General features: G+C 49.1%; 1 protein-coding gene across 1 annotated transcript in view; it reads left to right on the forward strand.

Moving 5' to 3' along the window:
* Positions 1–492: 492 nt before the first annotated feature.
* The window catches only part of Rasgrf1 (Ras protein specific guanine nucleotide releasing factor 1), a 110,242-nt gene continuing 96,084 nt past the window's right edge, over positions 493–14,650 (forward strand). The window contains exon 1 of the mRNA XM_034483968.1: positions 493–1,221. Within this exon, the coding sequence (XP_034339859.1) occupies positions 946–1,221 (276 nt within the window). The 5' untranslated portion in view covers positions 493–945. The remainder of the gene's footprint in view (positions 1,222–14,650) is intronic.

The following is a 14,650-nucleotide window of genomic DNA, read 5'->3' on the forward strand; positions in this document are numbered from 1 at the left end:
GCCCTTGTATTCTCAGGTCGCTGGCGAAGCCGCGGGGAATAGAGCTGAAAGCAGGAGAAAAAAAAGAGAGAGAAAGACTCGAACGGTTATGCACAAACTAGTACATCCCTTTCGCTATCCACCTTCCTCCATCCACCTTGAATTAGAAAAATAAAGTAGGGAAAGAAGGTGAGGGAAAGCTGTAGGAGAAAAAAAAAAAAAGACAAATGGGGGGCTAGCTCTAGGTCTAAGGTGCGCCGCAGCGGGGCGCAAAGAACACAAACTCCGGGGAGGTGAGTCTCCGGGTGCCATTGGGTTGAACGAAAATTGATCTGATTTGGCTTAGAACACCCGAAGTGGAGAAGAGGAAAACAAGGAGGGAGGAGTAGGTGTGTGTGTGTGTGTGTGTGTGTGTGTGTGTGTGTACGCGCGCGCGCGCGCGTGCGTGTGTGTTTGCGTGTGTGTGTGTGTGTGTGTGTGTGTGTGTGTGTGTGTGTGTGTGTGTGTGTGTCCGGGGAGGGGAGGAGGCGCCAAGGTGCAGCCTGCGTGCGGCTCTGCGCCTCGGCGGGGCTGCGTGCGTGTGTCCCTGTCCGCGCTGCTGAAACGGGCTCTTCGAGGGACTGGCGTCATATGACTCCGCCTGCTGCCCCCCAGCCAACGCGCAGACCGCCCTTCTCTCAGTTCGCTGAGGGAGGGTCGGGCGACATCCCCTGGGGCCCCGCGGCTCTGCGGAGAGAAGAGGTTCCAGCAAGGAAGGGTCCAGCTAGGAGCTCGGCGTCAGATCTCAAAGTGTAGATCTTGAAGGGGGTGGAGTATCAGAGAGAGAGAGGGAGGGGGAGAGAGAGGGAGAGAGAGGGAACGATTCAGCGAGTGCCAGAGAACGCCAGAACGGCGCGCACCGACGAGGGGCAGTCGGGTGCCTCTCGGAGATGTAAGTGCGTCAGGTCTCTCTGGCCTTCTAGCACCATGCAGAGAGCCCTCCGGCTGAACGATGGCCACATCATGTCCCTGGGGCTGCTGGCCCAGAAAGACGGCACGCGCAAAGGCTACCTGAGCAAGAGGAGTTCCGACAACCAAAAATGGCAAACCAGGTGGTTTGCGCTGCTTCAGAACCTGCTCTTCTACTTCGACAGCGACACCAGCCCTCGGCCCTCGGGGCTCTACCTGCTGGAGGGCTGTGTCTGCAAACGCGCGCCCTCACACAAGCGAGGTAGCTCCTCCAAGGAGTTCAGCGACAAACAGGTGAGGGGAGCGCCGCGTCCCGACCTCCCGCGCCCCTGATAAGGCCTTTGCGGGTTCAAGGCCTTCCATCTAGCTTCAGTGACAGAACTTTGACCCTCTCCTTTAAGAATTCAGGGGGTCTCAGCATCTTTCGCGGGAAGGAGCGGCTGGACCAAATTGGGAGGGAGACGCTAGTGGGGACAGAGAAGACAGGAACTGCGGGTAGGGCGTCGCTACCAGCTGTGGCGGCCCTTGGCAGGGTGAACCCCGTAGGTGGGGGGAGGGGGGACGGCGGGACAGGGAGCCTGAAACTTGGAGATACAGATGAAGATGGGGTCCAAAGAAGCAATTCGGGCAAGGAATCTCATCACCGTCCAACTCAAAATGGTGCCCCTAGCCCCAACCCCCCATCCCAGATAGCCCCCATCTTTTGCCCGAAGTGTGAAATTCCCAACACTTAAGCTTGGAAAGGGTGAGACAGACGTCGGAGCGTCGCGGCAGCTAGTGGCGAAGAATAATCTGCGCTAGCCTGGCTGAGTTAGGGAATGGGGGCGGTGGGGGGGCCTGGGGAGTCATTTTTCGTGTGATCTAGTGATGGTGTGCTCCAGCTGTCTCTGGGCAGGCTAACAAACCCCAGGGTTAAGAAAACCGCAGAGATGCGCAGAGGTCAGGGCCAGGGCTGCTTTGACAAGTGGGACAAGTGGGTTCTTCTTTCCTCCCCCGCCCCTTGCGCCGCCGCGGCCGCTGCAGTCACCGCGGTAGCGCTGTGCTTACTCGTTCACTGGTTTGCTGGTTTGCTGGCGTTGCCCAAACAGCAAGGCTAAAGGGCTAGGCCGCGATCTGCTGCGGGCCTAGACAGGACTGACGCAGTAGTTTGCCATTGAAAGGGGAGGGGCACCTGCAGCCGCTGGGTGGGTACCCTGGGGAGAGATATCTTTAAGCTTGATATCCCTTTCAAGGCATTGGCCCCCCAGCCTCTGGGAGGGAAGAAAAAATACATGACAGTGTACCCTAAAAATGTCAGCTCTAGGAGAGGCCTGACATTCACAGGGCCCAGCCCCACCTGGCTATTAGCCCGGATGGAGACATTGAGGCCTAGAGAGGGGGAGGGGGAGGGGGAGGAAAGAGAGAAATATTGATTGATTTTTTTTGCGCAGCGTCATAGCAGGAGTCGACGTCGACGTAAGGTTCTGAGAAGACAACCAACCAGGATCTCAAAAACATTCAGGCTGGTGGCAATTGAATTGACTGGGATGACAGCCACCCTTGAAGTCTTCTCCATAATAGGACAGAGATCTGCACTCTGTCCCTTCACCTCTCTTCATAGACCCTTAGTGCCTTTAGTATTAGGTGTCGGTTTTTGGTGGTGGGGGTGGGGGCTTGGAAGTGGGGGCATAAATTTGGGGGAAGACTCTTGAAAAACGATCAGTCAGGTGACCAGGCAGTGGCTACCAGATGGCAAGAAAGAGCAGTCCTTTGTCTTACAGCCAAATGGAGCCTTACTGGGCTCAGCTAGAACACCCAGACCCAGGCTGTCAGCCCTTCTGCTAGCCCACTGTCTGCAGCCACACCTGTATCTACCAGTAGATTGCACCCCCGGGCTCAGCCAGGGCCTTCTCGTCCCCCAGCTCCCTACGTAACAGTAGGATCTGAGCTCCTAGGTGGGAAGGAAGGCAGGAGGAATAGGGAAGCCATGTTGGTGCAGGTTCAAGGTCTAAAGGACAAACAAGATGGAGACTGAAGCTCCGCCCCCAGCTGATTGGCTTCTTCCTGTGTGGCGTCATTCAAAAAAAAGAGAAGGCCTCTGAGCCTGTTTTGTGTACAAAGGGGAAATGACGCTGCATGGATGGATCCCTAGGTCCTTGAGAACACAAAACCAAATTTTGTGAATCAAAAGATGCTCACAATACAATTTAATGGGCTTCTAGCTAGGTTAGATTATATATCTGTCTGCATACTAGGTCAATCCATTCGTCTCATTCTGCAGGCTGAGAAACTGAGGACCACACAAAGGGAGTTGCCCTGTCAAAAATAAGGTCTAGAATTGACTCAGTGTCCAAATTTGGCAAGATTAGCTGGTATCTGGTGGGACTTCATTTTAATGGAGCTTTATTTCATCCAACTGTAAACCTATGGGAACAGAGAGCAAGTCGGAGCTGGAAATCCCCCACCCTGGTAGCAGTGGCAAGGTTGAGGACTGAACACATAGCAGATGTATAGAAAATGCTTCTTGGGCTGGACATGTTTGAAGTGTCATATGTTATTTCCATATTTCTTGTCCTAAGAACTGACCTGGGCACTATATGCCTAAGAAGCTGATGACCACAGATGCTGGCATTCTGGGGGAACATAAATACAAACAGGGTGGTACACCATAACCTGTAAAGACCTGCATTGCAAGGTGTTTTGAGAGCCCAGGCTGATCTGACGTCATCTCACCCAGCTGTACCCAGATTGATCTATGTTTAAAGTAAGAGTAATATCCAGGGCTTTGTTCCATACTGGATCTGCCCAAGGACCCCAGGGTCTCCTGAAATGAGATAGATGCATCTTGTCTGCCACCCTCTTAGCTGCTGCAGGGTACCTGTTTACCCAGCCCCGACTTCCTCTCTTCCCAGCCCTGAACCATGACGTGTCCTGAATTTAAAGCATGGGTTCAACATGCCTAGAAATTGGCCCTGGGAAACCCCATATTCTGCTTCTGAAGAGTCATCCATGGTTGCTTTTCCAAACTACCTGAAATAAAATTTCTAGTGCTGGCTTCTCAGTAAGAGATCTTGCCAAACTAACCTCAGTACAGCTTGTGCTCCCTCCAGCCAGGAGGAGCCAGTGTGGGTGGAGGGTGCCTTATGATGCCTTCCCTTGAAAGAGAAAAAGGATTCAAGCAATGCAAATGGCTCAGAGCTTGATAGAAGCATGGACTCCATGAGCTAAGAACCCCTCCTCCACAAGGCCTCCTCCTCAATGTTATTATCTAACATTGCTCAGGATTCTTATCTATAGGGAACATTCCTGCCTGGCCTGGTGGATTGATCTTCACCACAGCCTGGAGACTCTGTGTGCTCCGGTTTTACAGGTGAGGAGATAGACTCCTCAGGGGCCACCCATGACAGCAGCATATGAGACTCGCCCTGTAGCCTCCCCTCTCTGCAGCTCTGCCAGCCTCACCACCCTCCAGAGCTGAAACCTAGTCAACTCCTCCACAAGCCAGGGAAATGGAAGCCGGGGTGGGGGTGGGGGGAAGGGGGGAGGATGCTGCTCTGATGGTAATACCCTCCACACGCAGCTTCCTGTGATCCAAGCAAACCAGGGACGAAGGGCAGCTTCAACTTAAGAAGGATTTGTACCTGCAAGAAGCTGGCAAGGCTGAGCTTGAGTGCCAGCATGTGTGATCGCTGGGTCTGGAGAACCTGTGTGGGGTGTTCCTTTACCCACCCTACCTCTCAGCCAATAATAATAATAATAATAATAATAATAATAATAATAATAATAGGAGTTGAAGATGCTCCCTGAGACTGCCTTTCATAGGAATGGAACAAGAAGGCTTTACTCCCTGCCCCATGTCTGCTGGCAGTAGGGTGAGGGTCAGGGACATGTTGTATACCTGTCCCACAAGTGCAGAGAAGAGAACGTTACACTCCAAGCAAGCACCGAGCTTTGTCCCACACAGTATTTACCCAGGGCAAGAAACCCTCCCAATAAAGCCCCCCAGAGGACCTGCTCACTCACCAGCCCCTCCTTGGATAAGAATTCTGCCTCATCTCATTCTTATCTCCCCTCACTCTAGTCTGGTTCCCCCTCAAGCAGTCCCAATATTCTATTATTCTTATATTTATATCGTTTTTTTACCTTTGTGAGTGACGCACAACACATACCATTTGTACCCGTTTATAAGGTAGGTAGTGCTACATTCTGATTGACATTCACATTAAGTGTGGCTCGACACAGAGCACCTCCGATATACATTACCTGAGCTCTTACACGTTTCTTACCTGGAGTGGATTCAAATTCCTCCTTCTGCTAGTCATTCCTTAGATGATCTCTTGAAAGCAAGCCTGCTGATGCCCCTAATGCAGTCCCAACACCTCTCTCATTTTCCTCCTTGCTCACATCACAAGTCCTCATCTTGTCTACTAGGTGCAGTGACCCTCAGTGGACAAAAGTGTCGCGGCCCGAGCAAAATGTTGAGGCCCGGGCTGCCCCACTTTGGGCGGCCTAAAATGTTGAGGCCCTCTCCACTCCGCGCTTGGCGGCCACTGTTTCCCTGCCCAAGCTGCCGCTCCGGTCCGCGGGTCGGGATTCAGCTAGAGATGGAGACCAGACAGAGTTTATTCTTCAGTCTCTCTTCCTAGTCCAAGTCCCAAGTCTAGCTGTACTCTCTAAAGAGTCTTCCTAAAGAGTATATCTCTCTGGCATCTGCCTCTGCCTTTTATATGTCTCACTTCAAAGCCACGCCTCTAAGTTACACCTTTAATCATGCCCTTAGGTCTTGTCTCTAAATCTGATCTCTAGGTCACACTCTTAAATTACACAACTTTAATCTTACATACATTTCTCCCACTAAATCCAGACACCAGGAGAGTGCCAGACAAGGAATTGCATAATTAAATGCCTAGGTCACAGATGTGGAGCCCGGAAAGAAAGGATGAATTTCTGTGATGAACAGAAGACCCTAGTGAGGGACTGGCAGGAACTATCATTCCACTGAATGAGATAGAGAGGTGCAGATAAAACCTGATGCCCACATTCTGTGCTGGGACATTGGGCATGAGCATCCAGCCAACTGTGATGGGGAGCAGACTCATGACAGTGAGAAATAGTGATGTCTCAGGAGGACAGGCAGGGAAACGCTAGAGGTAGGAAAAGGTTTTGTTCAGAGTTGTGAAGACAATGTCCATTATAGAGACAGTGACCCTCAGTGGACAAAAGCAAGCATACGTGCAGAAAGGGGTGGACCTGATGAAAGGCCATGATCAGATGCTTGGCAGGTAGCCTCCCAGTTACCTGGATCCTAGGGAATGAGGTGATGTACTGGACAGGTGCACAGAGGAGAAGACAGGACAGTGCCAGCTGGGAAGATCCTGTGTGCTCCCTTAGGGTCAGCCTGACATTAACTTCTTTCACAACCTGCCATGGTTTGTTAGCCTATCCTTTGTGTTCTCTGAGAGCAGCCAACAGTGATGTGCTGAGCTCAGTTCTCCACAGTGCTACCCAGGTACCCAGCTCCACAGACACGGACGGGAAGCCCAGAAGACTCGCCAACGGCTGCGTGACAGAGTGGAGTCGAAGCGTCTCTTCCACCACCCTGTAGATTGATCATTTAGTTTTCCATCTATGGTTCTCTCTCATTCTGAGAAGCTCTGGGGGCCACACCCCCACATCAGTCAGAGAAGTCTGCTTTGAACTGTATATATATTAATTGGTGTTCCACATAAAAGCTCGTCTATATTAATGCTATAAAGTGTTTGACCTTGACTACAATCTATTACCAAATGCCTTCAGCTCAGCTTTGGCATGTTCTAAATGCAGATTAAAATGTCCGTAATTTTTCTTTCTCTTTATTTTCAGTAGTGGGGATTTGAAGACTTTGTGCATGCTAGGCAAGTGGTCTGCTACCCGGCTACCCAGCTACCCTGTGTTGTTAAAATACAAAAACAAATATTAAAGCAACAACAACAACATACAGTTTTGCTAAGTTACCCAGGCTGGTCTCAAACTTTGGATGCTCCTGCCTCAGGCTACCAAGTAGCTGAGATTACAGTCATGAGCCACTACACCCAGTTTAAAATGTATATAATTTTACAACATGGTGCTTTACTTACAAAATATTATACGAGAAGCATCGAGTAAGAATCCTGAGCACTAACCATTGAGCTCCGGAGTATGACTCTATACTTCCCTTAATGAGCTCAGCAGCTTTAGAAGGCCATGGTTAACCCATTTCAAAATGGAAAACCCAAGGCTCCAAGAAAGAATTCTATTTCTCATGATCAAAGTTGCAGCGCAGGCACAGATCACTCAGATCTAAGCTCTCCAGCCACAAACAGAACATAAAGACTCTGGCTGGGTACATCTTTAGCATCCTCTGCCTGTCAGGATAGAAAAAGAATCAGAAAGAATTAAGAGCAGTGCTGGGGATATGGCTTAGTTAGCCTAGCAAACACAAAGACCTGGGCTCATCTTTATGCCAGGCATGGTAGTACATAACTGTTACCCCAGCACTCAGGGTGCAGAGGCAGGAGGATACCTGAATGCTTGAGGCCAGCCACAGATACTGTAGAGAGAGAGACCTTGTCTCAGGAGGGAAAAAATTAACGGTGAGTAAAATATGTCATGGCCATTTTCAGTGACTTTTGTGAAGGCAGCTTTCCACTTGGGTGGGAACTTTGCAACTCTGCCAGGATCAAGGGAAAACACAAGGCAGGCATCTACACCCCACAGTCCTGACTCACCGGAATCTGTAGGAGCCTGGAGCTGGTGTGGTATACACAGTCAAAAACACAGCTCAGTCCCTTGATGTATATTCAAGAGCCCTAGAGATTTGTGAACGTGATAGAAGCTCAAAACACTGCCAAGACCCAAATGCTCCCATGAGGGCCACTGTCATGAAGAGAATATCAGGGAGGCCATAAGATTTCAATCTTTCTGTGCTTTCGTGTCCTTATCACTGTTAAACTGGCTACAGTGTAGGAAGCTAGGGCAGGGCTTGGCAGGGGCAGCCAGTGCATAGTAACAGTTACGACTTCCACATATGCTGTTTTAAAACAACCAAACCTTTCCTCAGTGAAGCAGTAAACCAGGTCATCAGGGTGCCAGGTGAAGCAAGTCAGCACATAGCTGTAACCCCCAAAGCTTCTGAAATTCTTAAGAAGCTACTCCCGAAAAGGGGAAGCTGACTGCTGCAGGCCACTGCTTGGTCTCTAGCACTATACCACTAAAAGTGAACATTGGTAAAGGCTAGAATTTGGGGAGCACTCAGGGTCCCTTTCATTCTCATCCAGCCCTGTGACACACTGCTGAAAGTTATGAAATGCCTCAATGCAATACCAACAAACACCCGTGGAGTGTGTGCTATATCCGGCTCTGAGTCCCCAAACGCCGAAGGTCAGAACTAGAACCAGACTTCCTAAAGTGATAGGGTGGATGGCTACCCAGGCCAATTGTTAAGTTAGGTGATTCCTGCTTTAGAGGGTTGGTTTTTGCTAACCTCCTGGGCAAAGGCAACTTCTTTCCTCCACAAAAAGAGATAATAATTTTCTAGATGACATCTCCCAGTTGATCTTTGACTTTCTCCATGTTGGAGAAATCCAAACTCATATCTTATAATAAAGCCTTGTCAAAGCCACTTTTAGGAAAGTGAGTGGATGAATTCATATCATCCTTCAATGGGATTCCAAAATTCCTTGTAGAAATGTTGAGAAACCTCCTCGGACATTTCCAACTACAGGCATAGTTGTCTAATGCCTCCTGGGTTCTTCGGTAACCTTCTGACATTAATAAAACGGTTTGGAAGACACAGGCAGTGTTTGCAGACTGCCCAGTATTCCTTTGCCCCAGGCCTGCCCTCCCAAGGTCTTCTTTGTCCTCTGGTCAGACTGTTTGCCACCCAGAATATTTTCCCCTCTGGTCAGGTCTGTAGAAAACTGGGAGGCGGGAGAGAGGGTAGAATTCCTGATAGGCCTTACTGTAAAGTATAGGTGAGGAGAGGTATGCAGTTGTGTCACAGGGCTTCCCTGCTAGCCTGGGCAAGGAAGACAGCAGACTAATTATAAGCCATTGAACTGCCTCAGGAACTGGAATGAGCAGAAGTGTGAATGGCTTACATAACTTCAGCAGAGACATGAAGCTGATCTTAAGGGCTAAGTCACTGTCCCAGTCAGCAATTCTTGCTGGCCCTCAATGAAAACCGTGCTCAGGAGACTACTTGGTGGAGTTTGAGTGTCAGCATCCTGACTATCGGCAGCACTACCCAGGCCTAGAGACCAGTCAGTCAGTCAGTCAGTCAGAGAAGCTCGCAGCCACTCTCTTGTTTATTCTAGTCAATTAGTAGTACAATTGGCTACTATAATTGACCCACAGCTGAACATTGACGAGACAAAAAAGAAAAGGGAAAAAAAAGAGGCATCTAGCAAACTGGCTCTTCCCTTCTGACTCTAGTTTTCGAGAAGAGCTCATTATCACCAATGTCCTATGTACTCTCTCAGAAAGGACACACATCAGATATGTGCCTGTGGGACAGAGAGATGGGACAATGGCAGCCATGATTTGAGCATGCTGAGTTCTACAGAAGCAGAGGGTCTCAGCGCATGCACAAAGATGATGCCACTCGTAGGGGTAAGGCAGACGGGAGTGGTTCCTCAGCCAGGCCTTGGAGACACTGGTTTTCTGTGGTCTGTTAATTACCACTGTCGTGCTTGTCCATGTCTTCTCTTTTGCCTACGCTGCAGTGAGTGGGCTCCTGTCCTTTCAGAGAAATCATTTCTGACTAAGAAACAGCCCTGCAGTCTGGCGCTGTGCCTTGCGCTAGGCATGGAGCTGTCCTTGTGTGCTGAGTGGGTGACCAAACTCATTAGACCAGTTCATTAGTTAATTGGTTAATAGCAAGAGCCTCAAAGCGGGTGGTGTTGAATTTACCCCTCAGGAGTGGGCAGTGGGGCCAACAAGATTGATGGGGGAACAGGCATTTTATGAAAAAGACTGACACCACACGGACAACAGTTACTGGGCAGTCCTGCAGCCAAAGAATTATTTCTGGAACATAGTCAATATAGAAGAACCTTTTCATCTTACTGATTTACTTACCTGTTTTTTTTTTTTTTTTTTGAGCCAGTATCTAGGTAGCCCAGGCTAGCCTCAAACATGAGATCCTCTTGCCACAGCCCCTGGAGTTCTGGGATATGTGGAACACCAGTCCTATTTCTGTTTCATTTGTAGTGGGGAGAAGATCTATAAATGTCCCAAAAATTTATAATTCTCAGGAGTCATACTGTGGCAGGTGTCCGGGTTTGGAGTCCAAATGTATTATTTCCTCCTGGAGACTTCAAAATGGCTTGTCACTTCTGTGGACAGTTCTCTTTTTCAAAATTCCTGCCGCCATTGGGTAGTTAATGCTGCGACCCTTGGGAGCCACCTGTCCTGTGAAGGGTAGGGAGATAAGGAGTGGGTAGTGAGGAGAAGGTCAGGAGCCATGACCAGCAGAGAATTAAAAGATCTAGACAGGAAGGCATGGAAAGAATAGGAAGAAGATGTGGTATCTTTCCCAGCTCAAATAACCAAGATATCTTTACAGACTCTTGGCTCGTCCAAGCCAGAAGCTAATTCGCTGTACAAGACACAGTGACAAGGGACAAGCCTCACCCTGGGTCATGAGAGGTAGAGCTATTGAAAGCAGAGCTGCTGTGACAAGCATCCCCTTCAGCTTGTCTCCTTGTGGGTGTGTGTGAGGCCGTCTGGGGCTGTGTCTACTCTCCAAGGGATGATGGTTTTCAGTATGTGCCTGTGCTAGCTATCACTAATCAGCCATGAAATGGGCACTTCAGACCCTCAGGAGCTCTGTACATTTAATGCTGCCCAAAACTTGGCCCCAAATCTCTAAACTGGATCCAGGCCTGAAAGAGAACAATATTTTTATCGCGCACCTGCAGCAAATCATACCAGCCAAGAAATATCTGCCCTGAATTAGGCTCAGCTGTGTTGTCCAACAAGCCTGCTATGGGGTAATGCTATAAACACAGTAAGAAAATCAAAAGAGTTGCAAACATGCAATGGGGACTTGTAGTCAGGATGGCACCAGCATTCTCACAATTGGACCTTAGGAGAGCTATGAAAGGAAGAGAGCCTCTTCATGCCCATTGTATAGATGAAGAAACAGGGGTAAAAACCACTAAACAATGCTCAAGGTTATCTGTCTAGCAAAACATGCTGGCATAGAATTTATCATAAAACACAAGGCCCCAGAGCTTTTTATTGCTGTCCCCCAAATACGTAAGAATATGACCTGCCCTTTCATTTCTCCTCCCTCAGTGAAGTCAACCATTTCTTCATCTCAAAAGAAAGTAGCCGGGCGGTGGTGGCGCACGCCTTTAATCCAAGCACTTGGGAGGCAGAGGCAGGCGGATTTCTGAGTTCGAGGCCAGCCTGGTCTACAGAGTGAGTTCCAGGACAGCCAGGGCTGCACAGAGAAACCCTGTCTCAAAAAAAGAAAAAAGAAAAAAGCAAGAGAACCTGAATTTGGATCCCCAGGACCATGGAAAGGCCAGGTTTGATGGCCTCTGGGTAATCCCAATTACCCAGCACTGGGGAGGCAAAAACGTAATGTAGAAAGCAATTGAAGAGGATAGTCAACCTCTGGCCCCCACACAAGTTACACACATACACACTCATGCTCTCACACACACACACACATGAACATACATACACACTCATGCTCTCACACAAACACATGAACACACATGAACACACAAACACACACACATGAACATGCTCTCACACAAACACATGAACACACATGAACAAACACACACACATGAACATACATACACACTCATGCTCTCACACACACATGAACACATATGAACACACACACATGAACATACATACACACTCATGCTCTCACATGAACACACATGAACACACAAACACACACATGAACATACATACACACTCATGCTCTCACACACACATGAACACACAAACACACACACATGAACATACATACACACTCATGCTCTCACACAAACACATGAACACATACACACAGAAACAGAAGGGAAGAAGTTCTTCCAAAGGCAGTCTCTTTTCCTTTAACCTCCTTTGACAGAAGCTGGAGTGAATATACCTGTCTCCTTACCTTCATCATGCTTTGCCCCAGAAAGGGCAGCTCCTGGTGCAGGGGCAGATGAGGGATGTACTGCTTGACCCAAATTAGCCTGTAAAGCCACAGTATTTCAGCCCCGACTCTTCCATGTTCTCACGCTCCTAAGTCCCAGATCAAGGGGACACCTGAACCTGTCACAGTGTAGGCCCCACACCTATCGGAGGCAGGAAACAATTAAACCAGGACTACATATGCCCTCAGCCATTAGCACCAGATGTTTCCCAAGCGCAAGCAACATACCGTGCCATTGTTACTAGCCAAGGACCGTAAAGAGCCATTCTGTGGTGCGTAAAGAGCCATTCTGTGGTGCGTAAAGAGCCATTCTGTGGTGCTGGAAGGTGTTTTCATTGTCTTTGGGCATCTGTGGCAAACTGTAGAGCAGAATCTTCCATCTGGAACGACTACTCACCAGGAGCCACGCCTGGCAGCCAAGGTTGTCCTCAAGGGCTGCAGAGTACAACAGGAGCCCAGATGGTAGCTTATGTCGGCTTTCCTGTAAAACCCTGCCAATGTTTCCAAACACCTGAACTTCACAATAAGATGTTGGCAGGAGAAAGGGAGCAGCAAAAGCCAAGGCTTTCTTAGCTCTCAGACCTCAGGGTCCCAATTAGATGCAAAAGGGAGTCCCTTCACTGTCACCTTTTCTCTAAATTCTTGTCTTCCCTCATTTTCCGACCCAGAGGCTGGTTCATAATCTTGGCTATTCTCACACCTCCACAAAAGACTTCCCTTCCTCTTGCTTTAACACCAGAATCCCCTCCCACAGAATTTTCTCTAATCACCATCCTGGATGGGGAGTAGGTGAGAAACAGGCTGGCACAGAGGAAATGCTATCCCCCTGTGCCCATCCCTGAACTCTATGTATTTGGGGGAGCCTATCCTGATGATAATTAAAATAAAACATCAGATCCAGACTCCAGCTATCCAAAAGCAGCAAACTTACGGCCTTGCCCTCCGTGGGGGCTTTGCTATGCTCAGCGTTATGACCGCCATGGGGCATGTGCTCAGGAGAGTTGTGTCGGGTTATTAATGTGAGCCAAGAAAGAGGTACATCTTTCCTGGTGCCTTACAGAGACCTCAGAGACAGGGTGAGGTGGAGCCTCCTCATCTCATTCATCCTCCCCTTCAGCCATTTATTGGTCTCTCAGAACCAGCCCGGGGTAAGGCTGAGAACACTCCAGAACATTCAGGCCCTGGCCTTGAGCAATCCCAGCTCCATGCATGGGTCAACGCATTTCAGAGGTTCCAACACTGCAGAGGAAAGGTTAGCAATTTGCACCCCAAGGCAAAGGTCAGACCCCAAGTAGGAGGTGTGTCAATTGGCTCCTTCACTCTACACTTACACGGTGTCTCTAAGTGTCTGGGGTCATCGGCTGAAAAGTAAATGATGCCTGCAGCACTTGGTGGATATGGGATGAAGCAAGATCATGTAAGATGGGATTTTATAGGCTCCTTTTCCTTCTTGAGATGGAGAAGGAGCTAAGTAGCCATTTGCAGTTCCTCTCTTCACTGCTTCCTCCCCACAGGGTTAGTGTCTGTAGAACTCTTCTTCAGCTGTTCAAGGCTGGAGCTGACATTTTATGTGACAAGCCCAGTTATCTGTTTCTTAGGAAACAAGAGATAGCACTAACTCTGCAATGAGTCTCACCCCCAAGCCCCTAACACACTACAACACACACACACACACACACACACACACACCACTACAAGTAAGACACTAAAATTAGTTTACACATCTCACCTCATGCTGCCACTTCCAGCCACTTGGGCACTGAGGCACTGAGACACAGGTACCCTGAATGGCACACTTCCAAAAGTCAGGCCCAAGGCCCTTCTTTGCACCTTACCCTGCTTCTTTCTAAGAGATGGAGGTAGTGGCCCCAAATTTGGATTCTCCATCCATCTGAATGGCTTCTCAGCTTCTCTCTTGACCTCAAAGCTGTCCCTGGAACCCTACATTCTCTATGCTCATCTCAACTCTTCCTGCCCCCCCACAACTACCCATAGAGTCCTATCTATGGCACTTCTGTTACTCAAACCAGAAACCAGGACCTCACCCTGGCTCCTCTCGCCTTGTATTCTGCACCCCTGAGTTCCTATGTAGGAGTACCCCTCTGCCTTTTGTCCCTCTGCTGTGTGCCTCTTCTACTCACAGCAGGCCACAGGCCCTGGGTACCTGCGTTGTACCTGCGGAAGACCCACAGTCTTCCAGCCAACTTGAAAGAGAACCAGGACTCAAGACACACCCTCTGAGAAGCTCCTTTTCAGTGGCTGGCTTCCTCTGTCCTACTCAGCCCTTCACCTTGAGCATAATAGCAATCAAATGACATTAATTACTGTACACACTCATATCGTCCTTACTTAGTGACAGGTGGTGTTCAGAAAGCTTTACGGGTACTTAACTCCCATAACAACCCTATAGATGTGTGTCTCTGATTTGGCGCCTCAGCTCCCCAGAGACCTCAGGGAGGCGGGCCCCACCACTGACTGAGCTTGAAGTCAGACACCTGTGCCTAGCACAGAAGTGGCTTATGATGTAGTTTTCTGGGGACTGTACCATTGATTTGATTCCTT

The sequence above is a fragment of the Arvicanthis niloticus genome, chromosome 21 (genome assembly GCF_011762505.2).
Source record: "Arvicanthis niloticus isolate mArvNil1 chromosome 21, mArvNil1.pat.X, whole genome shotgun sequence".
In the NCBI taxonomy this organism is placed as follows: Eukaryota; Metazoa; Chordata; class Mammalia; order Rodentia; family Muridae; genus Arvicanthis; species Arvicanthis niloticus.